This window comes from Centroberyx affinis, unplaced genomic scaffold (genome assembly GCF_046629955.1).
Source record: "Centroberyx affinis isolate AG114_WGS23_722 - 3 ecotype Tasmania unplaced genomic scaffold, CSIRO-AGI_Caff_v1 ptg001205l_1, whole genome shotgun sequence".
NCBI lineage: Eukaryota > Metazoa > Chordata > Actinopteri > Beryciformes > Berycidae > Centroberyx > Centroberyx affinis.
In genome coordinates, this window is record NW_027279723.1 from 71762 (window position 1) to 92104 (window position 20343).

Consider the following 20343-nt stretch of genomic DNA (forward strand, 5'->3'; position numbering starts at 1 on the left):
CAACTCCAAGTACTAATCCAACTTGATCAATATGATGCATAAATAATAAGGCAATGAATATAAGGGAATTACTGCAATTTAATACACTGTAATATATTCATCTTTTGAGATACACTCACCCCAGAGTGCGGCACACAGGATCTCAGAGTTGAACCTCTTCTTGTACTTGCGAATCTCCGGTGTGTCGCTGGGTGGGCGCGTGTTGACCGGGTTGACGTTGACCACCGAGCCTTTACGGGACGGGTCGGCCCGCAGCGCGTCCGCCAGCCGTCCGTCCTGCCCGAATCCAGCTGGATGGGGCACAGACAGTGGGGTCAGAGCTGACGCTGGATGCCACGATGTAATGAAATTAGTAACGGGTTTGGGTCTGGGTCTGAACGCATGGCTCATAATGCACTGTCTGTCACTCTTAAGCGTATAAATATGACTCATCAAAATTGGCGTGATGCATGCTAAAACTGAAGGGAATATGAGGGATTATGTTGCTAATACTCCATAACATAACTGTGATGTACAGTGTGAATCTGGGGTCGGCTTTTTATCTTGGCAAGCTGACACAACTTGACTAATCGCCTCAGCAACAGGCACAGTAATCAGGGAATGCCAAACACATCAGGGGGTCACAAACATGCCAAAACTGCATGATATAAAAAATAATAATCGCACTGTAATTCTTTTTGCTGAACATAGCCATTGCAATATGAATTGCAGTACATGACACAGCTGTTTCAACATTTCTTTATCAGCGCTGGGAAAAAAAATGTTTAAAAAATGTGTGTGGGGGAGAAAGTTAGAAGTTCAGAGTCTCACTTTCATTTCATTAAAGATAAAGGCAGCCCATTGCCATTTGTAATGGTTTCGTGTTCAACAAGTTTTTACTGGTGGTGACTTACCCATGTTGTTGAGGGAGCTGCCGCTGGATGGAGAGATCTGGAGAAGGCGTGGGTCGATGAAGGGAGTGAAGGAAGAGGAGGACTTGTGTTTGGTCATGGTGTTGCTGGCCGACTGGGTCTGACAGAGACAAATGGGGTTTAGAAAACAGACAGAGACATTCAACGTCCTCAACCTGAATTAAAAAGAATACCATCTCATGTTTGTAGAGACAACCATAACAACTTTAACAACATTTCTTAGCATTTCAAAGCTGTAGATCTCCATTTTTCTCTGGAAAGATAGAGCAGTGGAGTCAGGAGACATTATGGGCCTTGGTGGTTCTATATTGTCACTGAGAAACACTGACAGTCAGCAGGCAGCGTTACAGGATCAATGAATAGGCCTTTGGTCCAGACCATGACATAAATACATCATCTACAGATTTCTTATATTGTTCTCAGGACTCTCTGCTGTTCAGATTTACAGCCACAGCTAACGTAATAAAGCCGACTGTGATCTAGAGCCGTTAATTTAAGTTCCAATAGAAAAAGGCCTATGAGTTACAGCTCCACCTTAGGGGGCTCGTAAAAAAAACAGCATCCAGCTTAACTGTATTCAATCATATTCTAAACAAATTGACACTTAAATTACATTTTTGTTATGACACAACCAACTGAGAATGCACAGTTGGCAATAAAAGCCAATTAAAGTTAATAAAACCCAAAAACCTATGACAAATTAATTTGACAAAATGCATGAGGAAAAAAACTGACATGCAGTTTTAGTTATGTGAGTTGTTTTGAAGCTAGCAAGGACAGAAATGTTAGAAAGGAAAATCACCATGTATAACAAAGGGAAATGTGTTGAAGGGGAATGAGAAGTGACCCAAACAGGGACTATTGTGGAATGTCAAAGGAAAAGCTGCTAGTACTAAAGCACACGGAGAAGATCTGATCATAACTCCACCACCCAGTTGTATCACACTCATATGCTGTAAAGTAGGCAAAATCATCCCACACATCCCTAGGAAATTAAGAGAGACTGGTTGAAAACTGAGACAAAAGGGGCAGTATGCTACGATCAACATTAAAAATCATTGGGATTTTTTTATTTTGGGGTATTTGGAGATTTGCAGTCCCTTCCATGTTCAACACTGCAAACATAATGTGAATCAAGCAGCCTATTTCCCCCCATGATGGACAAGCTGACACTGCAAAACCATCACACCAAGCATACCACCACCAAGCACAACTACAAATACTCAAATCGGTTATATTACGATGTACTGCTGAGAAACACTTGTACCGTGGCAGGTCTACCCTGCAGAAGCACATTTAGTTAACTCCATGCCATGACCATGTTCCACCACCAGGAGGCACCAGGGTTAGCAGCGCAGTGCAGTGAGCAGGAGGAGGACAGAAGGGGTTGCAGCAGCCCAGAAGATTCAAACCAGTTGTCAGCCAAGCCAGGAGGGGGCAGAGGAGAGCCGGAGAGAAGCCAGGAGGAGAGCGGAGGGGCAGGATAGGGCGCACAGCGGCTTGGACCAACAATCAAAGAATGGGCCACGGGTTTGTACAGACTTAGACATGGAGGTATGTTGGCTAGAGGTTGAAATGAACCCGATCTGGTTAAAATAGCTGAACTGAAAAGATGATGCTGCCAGATCTCGGTCAAATAGCGTTTGTAAATACTTAATGTCAGATGGGTGCGGAAAGACATTACAAAGAGTGACTACACCACCACAGGAAAGTATCTGAAAGTCAATACTTCTCTATGATGGGCAAAAATGCAGTAAACCCCACCCATGTGGTACTCCACGAAGGTTAAAACAAACACTAAGAATTATTTGCAACCGCTATTTGACCCAGATCCGGTTACTGCACATCTAAGCCTGTACACTTCTCAAAGGCCCACTCCCAGGTTGTTGGTCTCAGTGGTGTGAAGGAGACATACCTCCATAGCAGTGAGCTTGTCCAGGGGGTTCTGGGGGGACATGGCAGGACTGGCATGGCTAGATGATGAGGGGAAGGAGGAAGAGCAGGAGGAGGAGGAAGGGATGGATGTGGAAGAGGAAGGGGAGTGATGGCTCTGCTGGATAAGGTCTGGTAGGTGGTGTATGCGGCTGGCAAAGCCATTTTTCTCCGGGTGGCCGTGGCTGGGGGGGCCAGCCGAGGAAGAGGAGGATGACATATTGACCAACCGCTTTATGTCACCGGTGCTCTGGAAGCAAGAACAGGCACACTTGGGCTCGAGCAAGCAGGTGGAGGGAAAGAGGGGCTGTACCTCTGGCCGCTAGCCTGCTGCTTTGTGTCATGAGTTACCCACATTTCACATCAAGACCCTCTTATCCTGACATCATATAAAAGACAATTCATCAAGTTCCCTTGATTTGATCATCTCTGCAGACCTTCAATACTGGGCTTGTCTCTTAAAATGTAATCTACTCTAATCTAAACTATTAGGATGAGACTAGCCTGATGTGTGCAGCAGAAAGCCTACCTCAGCCTACAGACTGTTCTTGTTCACAATCTGGATAATAGGTGGATATATTAGGCTTTAAGTAAATTGAAAACAAGATCTAGATAAACAAACAGAAAAATATACAGGGACATAGGAGAAATGATAGAGGATGAGTGGAATGACAACAGCATTAACACTGGACAAAAGAAAGAGAAAATGTGATTTTCTAACAACTAGAATGAGCCTCGTCTATGAAGAGTAGTCATTCACGAACTGCACTTATGGCCAAATCCAATTTCCAATTCTCATGGAAATATCAAACGCAAACTACATTAGCTTATCAAAGATCTTTTTAAACAAATTCTTTGAAATAATTGTGCAGTCAAATTGTGCAATAAAGTCAGGCTCCTGTCTCCTCCTACCTGTCTGATGACCAGGGTGCCGTCCTTGGAGGGGGTGGTGGCTTGGTCGCTCTCTGAATCTTCAGCCAGCATGGTCTTAAGGGACTCTGTCTCTCCGTTACTCAGCCTCCTGCAGAAGCCATGGGAATATCTGACGTCCATAACCAGACCGGTGTTAACAACCATGCAGAAAGTCATGCAAAGCTTTGATGAATTCAACAATGCACATTCTCTAGGGTCAATCATTGCAGTATAAATGATCATGCTGGTGCTATGTAAGGCCGTGATCAGACAGGACGCATTTCTCTCATGCTGTAGCTCAAAGCACAGCTGTGTATCTAGTGACAGTGCAAGAAAGAACACAAAGGGCAAAAGAAGCATTAAGTCATTCTTGTTGCTATGCAGCCATCTAATTAGCGGTAGCGAGCTAAGGTGAAGTACCAAATGGCATAATGTTGCTGAAAATACAATGGAAAGACAACATTATCAATTGCTCTGCTTGTAATGTGCGGCTAAAGTTGAGACATGTTCAACTTGAAGCGTCCAAAAACAAAACATGTATAGGCCGGCAGAGATGCACGCCTGCAACCAAAACACTGAAAATAACTTGGAAAAAAGACGTGCGTTCAAAAATGTGTCCTATGTGATCACAGCCTGAAAACTGTCATGTAAATATTTTGTCATGTTTCATATTTTGTCAATATGAATCTTTTCGGACACAGTGAACAGCGAAGAACCATGGATAGGTATTTGTACATCACTGGTAATTTCTTACTAACAAAGCAGAATGCAAGCGAGGCAAGGCGGGACTGATGAGCCAACACTGAAGCTAGATTGATAATCCTAATTGTACCCACCCAGCCCTGGAGTCCTCAGCTCCTGAGGTGGACTCCTCTCCTGCCTCCTGGTCCACCTCCTCATCGTCGTCTTCATCGGTGGTGCCCGAGTCCTCGCTTGAGGAGGAGTAGTCAGTCACCTTGTGGGGTGGCCGCACGTCATCTACCGCACGAAGCTCCTTGGCCAGAGCTGTCAGGTCCTGAGGGAGCCACAGAGGGCAGAAAGGTCAAAGGTTAGGAAGGACCCGATTCTGATATTTCGGATAAAGTCAGATTGTCTAGAATGATCTCGTCCCCTGTCTCAAAACTTGGTGCATTTTAGGTACTAACCAAATCACAAAGCAACCAAGCCTGAAAAAACATATATTTTAATGTTCAAAGAAATTAATACATCTTTGGAGTATAATTTTTTGTCATTCCTCTCACAGCTGGTCACGGCATAACAATAAGGTTTTCATTTTCTAGACAATTGGAAGACAGCATCCCTCCTCACTTCATATAAACCTTCAGTGATTTACCATGTCTTGGGGGGTGAGGTCGGTTCTCCGACATTATCATTTAGACTTACAGACCCAGAACTTAAGGTATGACACATATGTAGTAAAATATTTTGCCCCTTAAGTGCTTTTTACACTGCTTATTCTTATTCTTAGGATTAGCTTTAGCCCTAACCAAAGACCAGGCCTTGGGCTAATTACGCCCCTCGCTGCACTCCATTAGTTAGCCCTCCAGATTCTTTGCAGTCAGAACTTACCCTGCTCTAGTGTAGGGAAACAGCCCTGGGCTTAAGTAAGGGTTAGCCAAGGTAAGAAAAATACCAGTTTAACCCTTAGTAAGCCCAGGACTAAGAGCCCACTAAGTTCTAGGATGCAGTCAGCCCTGGTTAAGTTTAACTGTGTAGGAAATAGGCCTAATTCATCAGACCGTTGAAATTCTCAAGTGAGTAGGCTATGTGTTGTACCCTCTAGTTCCAGGTCTTGTAACCATTTTGCTGGCTTTCCTGTCTAGACTAATAATCCAGTCACGTAAGGTAGCGACCAAGATGTGAAAAGCAAGGAAGGGAGGAGGGATACTTTGTCGAGTTGTCCAACACAGCAAACGGGACACAGTTTGTCCACCAGCAAAGCCAGGTGAGGTTAAGTGCCATTTCGACAAGGAAACAAGAGAAGTGTTTTTGCATTCAAATGTGTTTGCATTCAGGCTCAGGAAGCTGCTGCAGAGGGTTAACCCTTTAAGTGCCAGGTGTGTTTTGTTGATGAAAAGCAAGTGACTGAGAAAGGGACTGTGCAGGCAAGAGGCCAGTAGTAGGCAATAACATCACAGGCACAATAATAACCAGTGACAGAGCTAAAATAAATACTGAATTAATCCACATTTTTTCCAAAACCTTTTATCACATAATGCAATGAGTAGGGCAATGGTGCAAGCATAGCATAGGTGTGATTATGTAATCTTGTTTAATAGGCTTACCGCATCACCCTAAGAAATTCCCCAAGAATCACCAACCGTACGAGTCATGTGACGTTGCACACAGTAGGTAGATGAATAATTAGAGCAGTTCATAGTAGAGAAAATAGAAAAAAACACAAGTGGAAAACAAAAATCAACTCAGGTCCCTCCAGGATGATTTCACTTTGCTGCAGCAGAACAGTTGCCTGGCTTTTGTCAAAATCTTTCCTGAGTAAAGGGAAACATCTGGGAAGCCTCTTAGTAGTGAGGTGATTGATTTTATTCCAATTGGGGTCCCAGCCCTCTAAAAACAAGCAATCACAGATCATGTTTGTTGACACTGCTTGGCCTTGCCACACTATATAAAATCAATTTAGAACTAATTCATGTAGGTTGGAGGAAATTAGATTTGAACAAGAGATGACCCCCACGTTTTTACCTTGTAGCTGGGAGTAAGAAAGGTTTCATTTGCCAGGCTAATGGAATAGGACTTAACCATCTGGGGCCAGGCTAGGAAATCCATTTTTTGTTTTGCCTCTAAATGGTAATCGGTCTGCTACAGTGTCTAGTAAGAAGACAAACTAAAAATAAAATATGAAGAAAAATGCACTCCTCTCGCATTTGAGAGTTCACCAACATGCCAAAAGTGCATTTTTTTTTGGGGGGGGGGGGCACTCTTTTTGAGAGTCTAACTTACTTGAGTAGACAAGCTTAACAGCCAAAACCAAAACTTACTTGGCTGGTGGCTGGGGTTAAACATTTTCCACTATGTCAGCAACCATAAAGGTATAACCAAGGACTCACACACACTTGAGTTAAAATGGACTTACAGCTGGCCGGCTAGGTCTGGCGAGGTTCTTGTCGTCAGGTTTTTTGGCTGCATTCTCAGGCCGCTGGAGAGGTGAACCTTCAGACTTGGAGGAAGCTTTGAGGGGACAAAAGGAAACACTAACTGTCAGCAAGGGGAAACACAAACTTGGGCCAGGACAGTTGGCCTCTGACAGGATCTATATGTCTTTAACTGTTTGTGTCACACCAACCATGTCAGCAGAAAACACACACTAGAGCATTCTGTGCATATAGCCAACCAGAGGGTCTTAAAGGGTAAAGACAGCAACGAAGGCAACCTTGCCTCAAATAGAACCACAGACAAACATGTTGCTGGGTACAAATGTGTGTGTGGAAGTGATGTTAGTATGGAGCTGTAAACAGAGGCAATCAACTGGAAAAGGAAATGGATATGCTTTCCTCCCAGGGCAACACAACCAATCATGTGATATTTCAAACCAATTGCAAATGGTCATGCACTGGTGGGTGGTGTACGAAGAATTCCACTAGCAAGCCTGAGCCAAAGCCAACGCAGCGCTTTGTTTTCTCCGTGAATGTGTCTTTTTGTTCATACAAACTAGCCAAATTTTGTTTCTGCAGCAAGTATACTGCCAGCATAACACCACTCACTTTAAGAAGTCATCAGTAAACACACTGAACCCGTAAATTCCACTGGAAAGGGCATTGTTTAGTACAGTGACGTTCAGGGTCAAACTGCGTGTTAATCAACAAAATAAGCACCGAGGTGAGAAACAAGAAAATGGCTTTGGCCTGTTTCTACACGCCTGGTGTTTAGGAAGAGTGACGTCAATGGTATTAGTCATGATGTGTTAATAAAGAGTTAGTAGAGTTAGTAAAGTGCAGCCGAGTACAGTACCAGGAGACTCACAGCGTGGCCTGAAGCGGTCCCCGGAGCTGGCCTGGGAGCTGGAGTTGGAGGAGCCGGAGGAGCTGCCGCTGCCCGGACGGGGCTGGAGCTTCTCCACCCGGTCCCACAGCGGACGCTGCTCCGCATTACTGCCGCCAGGAACAAAGCGATGTTAGCACACACACTGGAATGGTGATATCACTCAATCATAGTACACTCTGATGTGATTTCTTTTGTTGTTTTTCTCCCCCAGGATTTCAGGTTTTCGGCACACTTTCATTTCTAATGATAGCTTAGGGATTTCCTGCTTTGTTGTTGGATTTTTTTGTGTTCTTGATCACACTCTGATACCAGAGACACTGACATCCCACTGATCCAGGACCATTCTCATGTTGGAGGCAATCCACAGCCAACCTTGCACACATGAATTTCACGTGTGGCTACCATTCACACCGCCACCGACAGTAGAATGGTGTTAGGTCTCATTAGCTTCTCTGCTTCACTTGCGTACCGGAAAAAATGAGTTAAGGTTGGCCTGTGTATTTCCCGGGTCACTAGTCTGGTGTGAAAGGGGTATAATCATCTCGGAGCTGGTGTGCAAATTGATTGTACGTTTTGCTTTACAGGTGAATGAATGAGATCATGGGGATTTTATCAAGGATCACAGATCCAGAGCCAGAATGAACACATACACAGGCATGCAGTTAGCCCCTTGGAGACCACACACACATACACACCTAAGCCAAGCAGGCCTGACATTATTCTTTCAACCACTTGGGACTTTGTTTTAATATCAGCTATAAAACTACTGAAGGATTTTGGCTGCAGATGTGTATACAAGGAATGATTTCAATTATTACTCTCTCTGTCGTGTGATGCAGACTTGCACACACTGTACAGAAGTCATTGCAAACTTGTGTCAATAAATGAACCTGGTGTATTTCTTTTATTTGGTAAATCTACCAAATCTGTGGAACTATATTTAGATGTGTGAAGTTTTCTGCCCAATTAACACTTTATGACTGCTAGCGACTTGTGAATGTGTTTTCCCACTTTCTAAATGTGTGTAATCGCCTCAGAATTTTGAAAACCACTAAAGCTATGTCTCCAAAACAAAACCCGTTTAAAGGCTAGTTGGTATGTGACAGGCCTGAGAGGTCTCCTTATTTACCTGCCAGCGTTCCTCTGTCCACCCTGGTTGCCAGGTTGTGTTGGTAGAGGCGACTCTCGGCGTGACAGGACTGGAGACCTGGATGTTGTCCTCACCGGGACCTGGAAGAAACACATTCACAGGTTCTGACATTGTGGCATGTATGTGTGTGTCAGACGAACCCATTCAACTTAAAATCACATCCATACAAAAACATAAAATAAAAGTGGAAAAGAGAAATCCTCTACCTGCACATACACAACACGGTCAGAACACAAAGGGTGAACCAGCACACTCCTTTACCATATTCAGATCCACAGTCATGACAAGATACAGACTGCATAACTGCATCATCAAGTATTAGCCTCACCAAGTCAGTGAGTGACAATGTAAATGATCTGATAAGACCATGATGTTATGAGCAAAAGCAGAAGTGTCTCATTACATTTATCAATTGCAGACAGTGAACATAGCATTGGGGATTACAGAAGTCCAAAAAATACATATCTCAAGAGTGTAAAGCTGCACTAGGCGAGATATTTATGTAAAAATGACCAAGATGAGCATCCCATCCACTCTAACTGAGACACCATAGATTTGCCCTATTTCCCCGAAATTCTGGTGTTGGGTATGGGAAGTCTTCTCTGTGTACAGAAAGTGACGAATCACAACTTATGAGCGAAATACAAAAGCGTCTCCTAAACAGCAGAGAGTGAACGCTCCGTCCAGAGAAAGCTGGACTCAATTTACTGATGTCACGTTACATCATTTCTGGGATTTGAAGGTGCAAAATTCCTTTCGCTGCCATTTGGGGCTGCCATGTGCAAAGTCACCTAATGTAGCTTTAATACCACATACAACCAGAAAGGCTTCCTAAATCATAGCTATCAATCCCAAAAACCAAAATCCTGAAAACCATCAAAGTACTGGTGAGCCAAATGCAGTTCACTATTATTCAAACAATACCAACAAATGAGACTGCACACAGCAAAACAAACAGATAGACAGACAGACAGAGGCTGTGGCTAGCCAGCGTGACGACTGAAGTGACTGGCATGACAGGAAATGAATGAGGGATGGGAGAGTCAAGGAGGGGGTGGAGGTCGGGGGGTGGGGGTCTCCGATTGGCTCGTCCTTACCCTGGGAGGCACCTCCTCACCGGGGGCCGGGTGCTCGGCCCTGGGCTGGGCCTGGGGGTGGTGGTGGTGGTGGGGAGCTTGGGGCTGGGGGTCAGTGCGTGCGGGCGATGGGTGGTGGTGGTGGTGATGGTGGGGGTCCTGGGAGCGCAGGTGGAGTTGTGCAAAGCTAGAGGCCACGCCGCCGGGCTCACTGAAGGACTGGGAGCGAGAGACCACGGGCGGAGGAGGAGGAGGAGGAGGAGAGGGGGCGGCGCTGTTGCTGCTCTTTAGAGCGGCCAGGTGGGACCACTGGACCTTTCAGGGAGGGAGGGGAGGGAGACAGGAGGAAGGGGGAGGGGGGTTAGGAAGAGGAGGAGGGGAGGTGAAACAAGCAGACAACACAGTGAGGCATGAGGGAAGATGAGCGTGGCTTTTCACATACATGTGCTTAGAGATACACACATGCATACAGCAGACAAAGCACAATAGAGACGTCACATAGATGTGTCTTTAAAGTTGACAAAATATATAGAGCTACAAAGCTCAACTGATCAACTATGGAAATTTATTGCAAACCAGAACTATAGCTATATTAAAGGCTCCATTTGTAACTGCAGTGTGTTGCATTGAAATACTGTAGCCCCACTATTAACTTCATTTATTGTACATTTTTGTAGTCAAGATTTTTTTCTGTCATTTCGCTCATTTCTTTCATTGTCTGAGCTTTTGATTCATGTATTAGATGTAATTTAAGGCTGTAAGCGCAAACAAACACTGGAGTAAAACAAACCTAGACTTTGAGTTCTGATTGTCTAAGAAAGTCCTAAAAAGCTTATTTCCCATCTACTTGTCAAACTATTCCAGAACATTCTAGTCTAAAATTGAAATGGTTACATAAATTCCTCATTGTATCCAATTGTATTCATTTTGTAGTTATATTAATTGTAGCCATTACTTTGCCAACAAAATATTAATGACCTGTAGTTTAGGATTTAAGTGGCATAAAGAGCAAGTTACATAATTTATGGATTCATCTGTTCTTAGATTCAGATGAATAAACTCACAGAAAGGGGGATACAATCAGTTTATTGGGGATCTTTACTTTGCCTACAGTTTGTTTGGCGGTAAGAAACGTCAAGACAGTCACACAAATGAACATTCAAAACAGTCAAAATACAAACAAAGGTGACGTATTGAACGACATGGTACCTAGACGATAAACAGTTAATGGTGTGGTGTGAGAGGAGCAGGGTGGGGCCGGGGATTGATGAGCTACTGTGCAGCCAGCGGTGCACAGCCTCCTCTGGAATCTTGGCTGAATTTCAAGTCCAGAGTTTGAAGACAAAACCTCTAAACTTTTGCCGCTAACTAACCCAGTGTAGAAGGAGACAGCACTATCAATTTCAAGTCGTTAGAATACCAGCTGTAATACACAGTATGTCCACAGGGAGGTCAAAGGTCAGGTTCAGCTACAGAACAGTGGTGAGAAGGGCGGTCTCCCAACGCAAGTAGTGGAAGTAGGAAGAAGACAGGAGTAGGAGGAAGAGGGAGAAGGAAGAGGAGAGGAAGGAGGGAGGAGTTACCTGTGGCTCCATGGGCCGGTGCATGGCGGAAGCCTCGGAGGAGCCGCCGTTGGAGAAGGGTTCGGAGGAGCGGGGGGGCAGGGGGGGCTGCTTGGGAGGCGGGGCGATCTGAGGGGAACCCTGAATGTTCTTACGGTACCGCTCATCGGCCTGGGATGGGGGGGGGGGAAATGCACAGGACAGAGAGGGACAATTGGAATGAGGGTCAGGACAAAGATTCCAGTGACAGAACTAAAATGGAGACCAAAAAAAGGTCAAGAAAATAAAGTAGAGGGGAACCACTTCTAACAGGTAAAAAGAACAGAGCACCATTTATTCAAGCCAATAGTCACAAAGATGAAAATGGAGGCATAGACCATGTGCAACCACTTAAAACATGTCCATTTACTCTTCCAAATAGTTTTCTTTTTGTATTAAAAATGGTTCCCGTCTCCTTATTTTTCTAATATTTTACCCCCTTGGGAATCCTTCGCCATACTCCAAAACCTTTACATTTGACCAGTAAAGATCAACACTGAAGACAATTGGTCACAATATGAGTATTTCACATGCTTGAAGCCCATTCAAGGCAGCCGCACATACACAGATACACATGGACAGAAAGACGTGGACAGAGGGCTCTAACAAAACACACACAATGTCCCTGAATTTCATTTGACTCATAAAAACAAAAAGGCAGATCCAGGTTAATGACACGAAACGGCCCCATCGGTGTTGGGGCTTAACACTTGGGAGTCCTGCATGTTAGTATGGGCCTCAGCCATCCACATGCAATGGCCCACTCCACACACACTGACCGAGTCAAAACACAGCCACATTGCACATTTCACAGGTCGGCAATTCAAGATCAAGAGAAATTCCTGACAGATTGTGACTGTATAATGTACTGAAGGGAAAAAAGACAAGAGGATGAAAGGAGCTGTGATGAACAAACTGACTGTTGCTGACAATTTCTTCAACACCAGCAGTTTCTCATTCTGATGAGACAGGACTCAAATGACAGTGAGTGATGACTATCAATTTTATGCAAAAATTATGAAACTCAAACAGTTGAAACTGCAGCCTATGGGGTAATCACGCAAGCAAGATTGTAATCTTGCTTATTTTTTTCCCTCAGGAGCTATCACTTCCTACTAAACCTAAGAAATGTTTATTTCTCTTTTTCTTGCTCAGCCTGCTTGAAGTGAAAATTAAGGTGACAAATTAATCCTCCAAAAGGTTTTAGTAGTCAGGAAGACTAGCAACAGTGCAAGCGACAGTGAGTGCCAAGAGTGAGAGGAGAACAGCTCTGTTTTATTCATGACATAAAAAGGCTGGTTGCTGGTGGTTGCGAGCCTGTGGTTTTCCATTCTCCACCGTACCCCCTACTTGTCCCATACAAAGGGCTAGGCTGAGTAGGCCGGCTTTCTAACAAATTGGCTATTCCTTTGGAATAACACCACAGCATCCAAAACAGAAAACATCATGTAGCAGTTGTCTGAACACAGTGAGAATAATACGTTGGTCTCCAGTTGCTCTGCCTTATGGTCTGTAGCCTGGTTGTGAACCGTCTATCCATTTGCACTGGCTAAAGAAAATAAATTACACATGAGACTGTATTTTAGCTATTTGTGCTTATTGGCGGAAAAAGAAAACCATTATTTGTTGCTCGCACCACCTCTATTATCATGGCTGTGAGAAGACAAGCAAGAAGAAGCCGGAAAGAGCAGGCAGAAGAAGTAGGGCCGGGGCCAAGGAGGAGGTTCACCTCTCTGACAGGCTGAGGAGGATGACCGACAGGCTCGGCGGGCCTATCGGGCTCCAGGCCTTCTGCCTGGGGAGGTTTAGGGGTTTCAGGGGGGGTTTCAGTCTGGGGGGGACTGGGACTGAGGCTGGCTGAGAGCTCGGCGGCACAGGCCTCATCAGAGTCGGTCTTCTCTGGGACTTGGGGCTGGGATTTAGTGACGTCTGAGGGGATCGTCTGCGGGGCTCTGGAGGGCTCAGAGGCGCCTCTCGCTAGAGGAGCGGGACCGTCGAGGACCTGAGCTTGTGGGGTTGCGGTGAGGACTCTGTCAGGGGGCGCGGTGGAGGTCTGTGGGGGTTTGGTGTGGTCGGAGGGCGGGGGTTTGTTTGAGTCTTTGGCCTTGTCGCCGGGCTGCTGCTGTTTGCGTTCGTGCTGCAGCGACAGCAGGTAAGCCTGCTCCTGCTGCAGCCGCTTGTGGAGTCGCTCGGCCTTACGCTGCTCCTCTAGCTCCCGCCACTTGAACTCCTAGTGCAGAGTGTGGGGTTGAGTCGAGGGGATAGAACAGAGGGGAGAGCCGGCTGCCGGTCTCTGCCTGACAAGCTTATGCTGGCTAAAATCAGTGCCATCTTTAAAATCATTTTCTAAAAACACATTTATACAGACAGGCTTCGACAGTATTCGTCTGTTTTACTCTTCTTTAACCCCATTTTTAATTTATTTCTAGATTTTTTATTGTATCCTTTTTGGCCTTTATTGATTATTTTTTTGTCTGTAAAGCACTTTTGAAAAGTGCTATGTTGTTTATTATTGTTACTATCAACTGGACTGTGATAAATGGTCTGCTGGTGTGTGTCAATTAAAGTGGTGTATGTAAACATATGGCCTATTGTTTAGATGGCTTTATATATATTCTTCATTCATTTGAATAGATATATTTGTTATAGGGACAACACATGATACAGCAAAAATGGAATAAATAAATCCAACAAAACAGATGTGCATGTAGAATTTGAAAACTTTGGCGCATCAAATCCTTAAGCAAATTGAAACTAACAGATAGGTAATTTCAGAAGAACATAATCATATGGTTAAGTTTACAAAAATATAGTGAAATGTAATGAAACAGGATGCACCGCCAAAATGGTGAATCAGTGAAAACACAAATTCCTTCTCAGAAGGTTAAATAGAGAAGAAGACATTTGATCTCAGTGTAAATCATTCCTCCCTTTGATGAGCAGAACATGACTCAAAACTCGATGACCTGTAAAAAAAAGAATTCTTGTGCGGGATTTCCTGATGACTTCATCCGTCTGATCATTGTCATCCTTTTGCAAGTTTTAGAGAAAAAACTGGGCAAAATTCGAAGGGTTTCATTCCAAAACACTATGTATTCATTTTGAGGAAAATGAGCTACCTGAAATTTACAGTCAATACTTGAACACAGACGTATCCATCTTCAAATCATAGTTATTTGGTTAGATTAAGTCTTAAGCCAACTCATAACTAATAGTAACCCACAATGTGCTTTACTTTCATGCATGATTTTATATAAAAAAAATTCTTAAAGTTTTCAAATGATGGACATCTTGTTTTGGAATGAAACGCTAAGGTTGATTAACTACACACCCCATTTTAATACAAATAAATCTGTGAAGAGAAAGTTTGAGCAAATCAGGCATCAACTTCTCTGGTTAACTCAACTAGGATCCACAGGTTAATCCTGATCTATGTGAACGGCATGTTTTAGCATATATATCGCATCTAGTAATAGTAAAAAACACATTCAGAATACAGAACCATAACACTGACAACATAGGCAATGGCGAGGAAACACTGTTTAAATATTCTGGGGGTTGTGTGTGTGTCTCTCACCAGCAGCATGGCCTGTTCATGGAGCAGCTGCTGCTGCAGCATCTCCAGGTGCCTCTGCTCCTCCTCCAGCTGGCGACGGATGTACTCCTGTCAATCAAAACAAAGCAATGCGTGTGATTGGTGGGAATCCAGGAAGAGAAAAATAAGGGTTGGAATAGAACGTCCAGCTTTACATCCTGAATGTCTTTTTGGTTTGGGATTTTTTTCTCAGGTTCCTTGTCTGTCCTGTTCTAATGAGCCTCAGAGTAGAACCATTTAAACACGGACCTGCTCACGGTCGTTCCTCCTCTTCTCGTCCTCGGCCCGCCGGCGTTCCTCCTCTTCTTTCCGTCTGCGATCCATCTCCTCGATACGCCTCTTCTCCTCTTGCTCACGGCGACGCTGCTCGCGCTCCTGTTGCCTCCTCATCTCCCGTTCGCGTCGCTGTTGCTGTGGGGTAACAGGAGGGGGAGAAATTTTATTTCATTTAGAACATCTGCTGTACATGAAAATAATTGAGATTGATATAAAATGCTTGAGGACCTGTAAAATAATTTTGTTCCTCAAATCATCAAGACTAATAATCATTGTTAATAGTCATAATATCTAGGAAAATACTCTATTATGTGTATTATTATGCCATAATTAAGAATGCTAATATGCCATAAAAAGGCACACTTGTGAAGCTCCTCCATCCCAACCTCTGTGAACCTTTTCCTCTCGCCCCATCCCTCTGTTTCTCTCTAACCCTCTGTCCTCCCTCATCTACCTCCTCCAGCCGCCTCCTCTGCTCCTTCTGCTGCTCGATGCGTTTCTGCCTCTCGGCCAGTAGTTGGCGCTTGTACTCCTCCTGCTCCCGGAGCTGCTGCTCCTGCAGGAGCTGCTGGCGGCGCAGCGCCTCCGACCGCTCCTTGTTCTCCTGCTGCAGGCGGATGAAGTCGCGGCGCAGGGTCGACTCGCCCGGCACGTTGACGATGGAGCTGGACAATGGGAGGAAAGGTTAGATCAGAGAAACGCTGGCTTCAGTTTCAAACGTCTTTCAGTGAGTCATCTGTCCTTAGATACACCTCAAACTGTTTTTGGGAAGATCAGGCTCTAAACACTCGGCCATGCTGCTGCATTCAACAACATGTATATATATATATAACACCATAACACACCTCACCAGCTCCTAGTGAATATGCTCTGTAACTATTTAATTTGTTGCAATAGCACAGTGGTGGAACTACAAATATCCAAATGTGCTATCTATTTAGTGTCAGTTTGGAAGAATAGAATAAGATAAAATACAACATTATTGCTCTGCCAAGGCTGGAAATTTGCTGTTGGTCCACTGTTATAACTCATCAGTCAAGTGGGTAGTAAGAGTCAAAAGAAGAAATACAAAATAGGGAAATAGACCGCCCATCCCTTTAGTGATGATAAAAAGTCACACTACTAGACCGTACCTGGGCTCTCCCTCCTGCTCTGGAGGATCCTCTTCTTCCTCCTCGCTGCCACTGTACTCATACTCCGTCTCATCTGCACATGGAAAAATTACTGAGTCAGTCATGATCAGAACCACTCATCACAACTATAAATACGCCAGAAACTGGCTTGAGAGACAACAAGAGTTATCCTTTATGAACCGTAGACTCTCTCACAGTGAGAGAGAAAGAGAGAGAAAGAGACAAACTAACAGCAAGACTTGCAGAGAAAGAGATACAGAATCCGTGACTACTGCATAAAATGTAGTGCAATTCCCATTTGCAAGAATCTATATCCAAATGTCACACGTTTTTCTGAAAAGCCACTTTGAATTTGACTACCGCTATCACCGGGGACGGTGGAAATTTGTAATTTGGTTTACCATTCATTCAAAGGCAGCCAGATCTACGAGCATTAAACATGCTTGATGCGTTGAGAAAAATGAATGAATACATTTCCATAAACCTGGATATATATGCATGTATATAATCAGTTCTCCAGGACTTTTTTGGGGCTGGAAAGCAATTTTTCAAATTCACATAACTTGCCCAGGTTTTGTGTGAAAATACCACAGAAAATACAAAAGACGGAGATACAGAGACAGACGTACCCTTCTCTCCCCTCTTCTTCTTGGTGCGGTCAATGTGGTCTTTGAGCTGGATGCGGACCTGCCTCTCGTTGGGCTGGTCTCGGATGAAGGGGTGCTTCAGCAGCTGCTCTGTGGGGGGGCGCTGCGTGTAGTTCTTCACCAGACAGCTCTCGATGAAACTAAAGAACTTTTTGGACCTGGGGGAGGAGGGGTGGGAGGTGTAGAGGGAGAGCAGGGCGTGCAGAGTTAGTGAAAAACAGTCAAGGGAGAGAAACAATGCATAACAGAGAGGATGAAATATAAAAAGAGACAGTGAAAGCCAGACAAGGCACGCAAAGATAGAGTGCACCAAAACAATCCTAAATAAAACAGACATTTCTGCAAACAAGAGCTCCCCATCCAAATTATCCATCAGCCGTGACAACACCCCCTCCCTTCCACACCTCTGAAACACTGCACAGCATGAGAAGAACCTCTTGTTTTGTGCGAATTGAGGTTTATACATGTGGACAGGCAGCATCGGGCCTTTCATAGCATATATACAATGACAACTCTTGAAATACGGGTCTCGGGAGAATGACATTATCATCGCCATTGCACCTGCTGTCATTCAGGTTAGGGGTCAATTCACTTCAAATTAAATCAGTTCAAAAATCCATGTGTCACTGCTTAACAGTACAGAGTCTGTTTTTTATTTCATGCAAGATAGGATTACATATGTGTTTTTAAGATAGATATTTTAATTTCTGGAAATACAAGGGAAATCCTCTTCCAGAACTGGTTGAAATGGAAGAAAATTCACCTCAATCCTGGTGCCAGTAAAAAAAAAAAAAAAAACAACTCAGAGGTTTGAGTTTTTCCTGCAGTGTGTCCGGAGCAGCACTGCAGTGTGTGCCAGGAGAGGCTTAGCCTGCCAGAGCAGGTGTACCACAGATGTTTGGCTCAGCAGCAAAACACAGAGGAGAGGCTGAGATCTGGATCGGAGCCTCTGTAGCAGCTGAGTCTAAGGTCACAGATAAGATCAAGGTGTGCAACAGCACACATAAAGAGGCTGAGTATAAAATCTATACATATGAAATTGCAGGCTAACTTGATACACATCAGGATTTGTTAGGGTGGAAAGAGGATTGAAAAGGATACTCCTGGTACACACAAAACACATCCTGTCTGGGTGTTACTCACCATTTTTTAGATTTGAGCCTAGGGGGAGGGTTTCTCGGAATGAGGAAGAGCGCACGCATTGGGTGCATGTCACAAAGCGCTGGAAAAAGACACACAGAGAGAATCATCACTGAGAGGTCAAGAGAATGAACAGACATAAAAAAAATAGACAGTAATAACTGGCACTCACGTGGTGCTCCTTCAGCCATCTCAATAGCCGTGATCCCACAAGACCACAGATCACTCTGCAAGAGAAGAGGCGGCCCATTAGCCCCGCAGCCAGCACAAACACACACGCACAGACAGTCCGAGGCGTGCACAGACACAGTCTGCCCGCTTAATAGAGTGTCACACAAACCAAGCTTTCTTTATGGCTTCAAAACTAACAAACGGGCCATTGAGCGCCGGTGAACGCATCTCTTTGTTGCTGCGGAGGCTCTTACTCTGTAATCGTATGTAGCGTCTGGGTTCTCGTCACAAGCGATGACTTCGGGGGCCATCCAATATGGCGTCCCGATGAAGGTGTTCCTCCTCCCCACCGTCCGGTCCAGCTGGGCGCTCACGCCAAAGTCCACTGGAGAGGCACCAACAAAGGCGTGTGATTAGTGACTCTCCTCAACTAGGTGCTGTACTTTTATGTACTTAAAATCACACCAGTTAAACATTTTCAAGTTAAAGACCAATTTTCAGACTCCCTGCACAATTTCCCTGAGGTTCAATCACAAACCAATCACTCAGCCACTTGACACTCATCAGTAGGAGGTGAGGTGCTTTACTGCTGTGGCACTACGTGCTGCAGGAAGACAGTTTTTCTGAAAAGTGGGGTTGTCATAGACTTTTTAACTTTTGCACATAAGAGTGCATTGGTTTCCTTTCCTTAACACTAGAAAGACCGTTTGATTTTGGGGGTTTAAGAGAAGGCCAATAAGTTATCAACTGAAAAGGATAATTATAACTATTTCCTTGTAGGATTTTGAAATTTTGAACACTTGTACAGGAGGTGGAGGGACATTTTAAAAGCCGAGCAATTACAATTCTGAAATTCACAACAGCAGTCACTTGACAGCGCCTGGCCTTTCTAGTGCGAAAACTGACACTACTCTCGACTGCAATGAACACTGTTTTTTGCAATTTTAAAGATAGTTATTCAAACATAAATCAAGGATGCAATCTGGTTATCACCTCCAAACTTGAGGTGCTTAGAAATCTGACTCCAGTTTCAACACACACCAAGAAGGTTATCAGATGTTACTCAAGATGATCCTGAACAGCTATCAACGCCTTGATCTGTGAGTAAGTTAGCAAATACATAGAAAAGCTTGTACTGTCGCTCACCCAGTTTGACTTCGGCGTTCTCAGTCAGCAGGACGTTCTGACCCTTGATGTCACGGTGGATGACATGGTGGGCGTGCAAGTGGGCCAGACCCTGACGAGGGAGAGAGACACAGAACAATAGTGAGTGAGTGAGTGAGTGCGTGAGAGAGTGAGAGTGAGAGTGAGAGTGAGAGAGAGAGAGAGAGAGAGAGAGAGAGAGAGAGAGAGACCATGATCGTCCTTTTCACTGTTTTGGTGTGAATATCTGTGACTACTTAACTGGAGTAAGGTGAGAGGAGGGGGATAAATATAAATAATAGTATAGGAGAGGAGAGGAGAGGAGAGGAGGAGAAGAGGACAAACTGAGGGGAGAGGACAATGAGCTCACTCTGAGGATTTCTCTGGAGATGTAAGCGATCCAGTCTTCCTTCAGCTGGTTGCCCTTGGTGTTCTTCACCAGGTCTGTGATCGAACCAGCACCACAGAACTCCATCACCAACTGCACAACAGACACAAAATCAGAATCATCAGAAAAATAACATCATAACATCTGAGTGAGCAATATTTAACATTAGCCATTTGGTGGACAGACACTTATTGTATCCAAAGCACATTAGAGTTTAATGCATTTAAGACATTTTAGTGTATATACTCTAGTAAGTCTGGCAGTGT

At 44.4% G+C, this 20343-nt stretch overlaps 1 protein-coding gene across 5 annotated transcripts in view; it reads right to left on the reverse strand.

Moving 5' to 3' along the window:
- The window catches only part of LOC139648442 (mitogen-activated protein kinase kinase kinase kinase 4-like), a 41208-nt gene that overhangs the window by 3465 nt on the left and 17400 nt on the right, over nt 1-20343 (reverse strand). Inside the window, exons 5-26 of one of the 5 annotated variants that reach the window (XM_071524565.1) lie at nt 20060-20170; nt 19693-19783; nt 18801-18931; nt 18548-18602; nt 18379-18457; nt 17218-17393; nt 16589-16661; nt 15910-16120; nt 15429-15590; nt 15162-15248; nt 13314-13814; nt 11567-11716; nt 10005-10298; nt 8887-8987; nt 7725-7864; nt 6850-6944; nt 6041-6049; nt 4592-4770; nt 3756-3864; nt 2827-3093; nt 894-1011; nt 120-290 (exon numbers count right to left, since the gene is read on the reverse strand). In XM_071524565.1, the coding sequence (XP_071380666.1) occupies nt 120-290; nt 894-1011; nt 2827-3093; nt 3756-3864; nt 4592-4770; nt 6041-6049; nt 6850-6944; nt 7725-7864; nt 8887-8987; nt 10005-10298; nt 11567-11716; nt 13314-13814; nt 15162-15248; nt 15429-15590; nt 15910-16120; nt 16589-16661; nt 17218-17393; nt 18379-18457; nt 18548-18602; nt 18801-18931; nt 19693-19783; nt 20060-20170 (3310 nt within the window). Of the gene's footprint in view, nt 1-119; nt 291-893; nt 1012-2826; nt 3094-3755; nt 3886-4591; nt 4771-6040; nt 6050-6849; nt 6945-7724; nt 7865-8886; nt 8988-10004; nt 10299-11566; nt 11717-13313; nt 13815-15161; nt 15249-15428; nt 15591-15909; nt 16121-16588; nt 16662-17217; nt 17394-18378; nt 18458-18547; nt 18603-18800; nt 18932-19692; nt 19784-20059; nt 20171-20343 lie in introns of all 5 variants that reach the window. The other 4 variants (XM_071524564.1, XM_071524563.1, XM_071524566.1 and 1 more) reach the window with 4 other exon arrangements.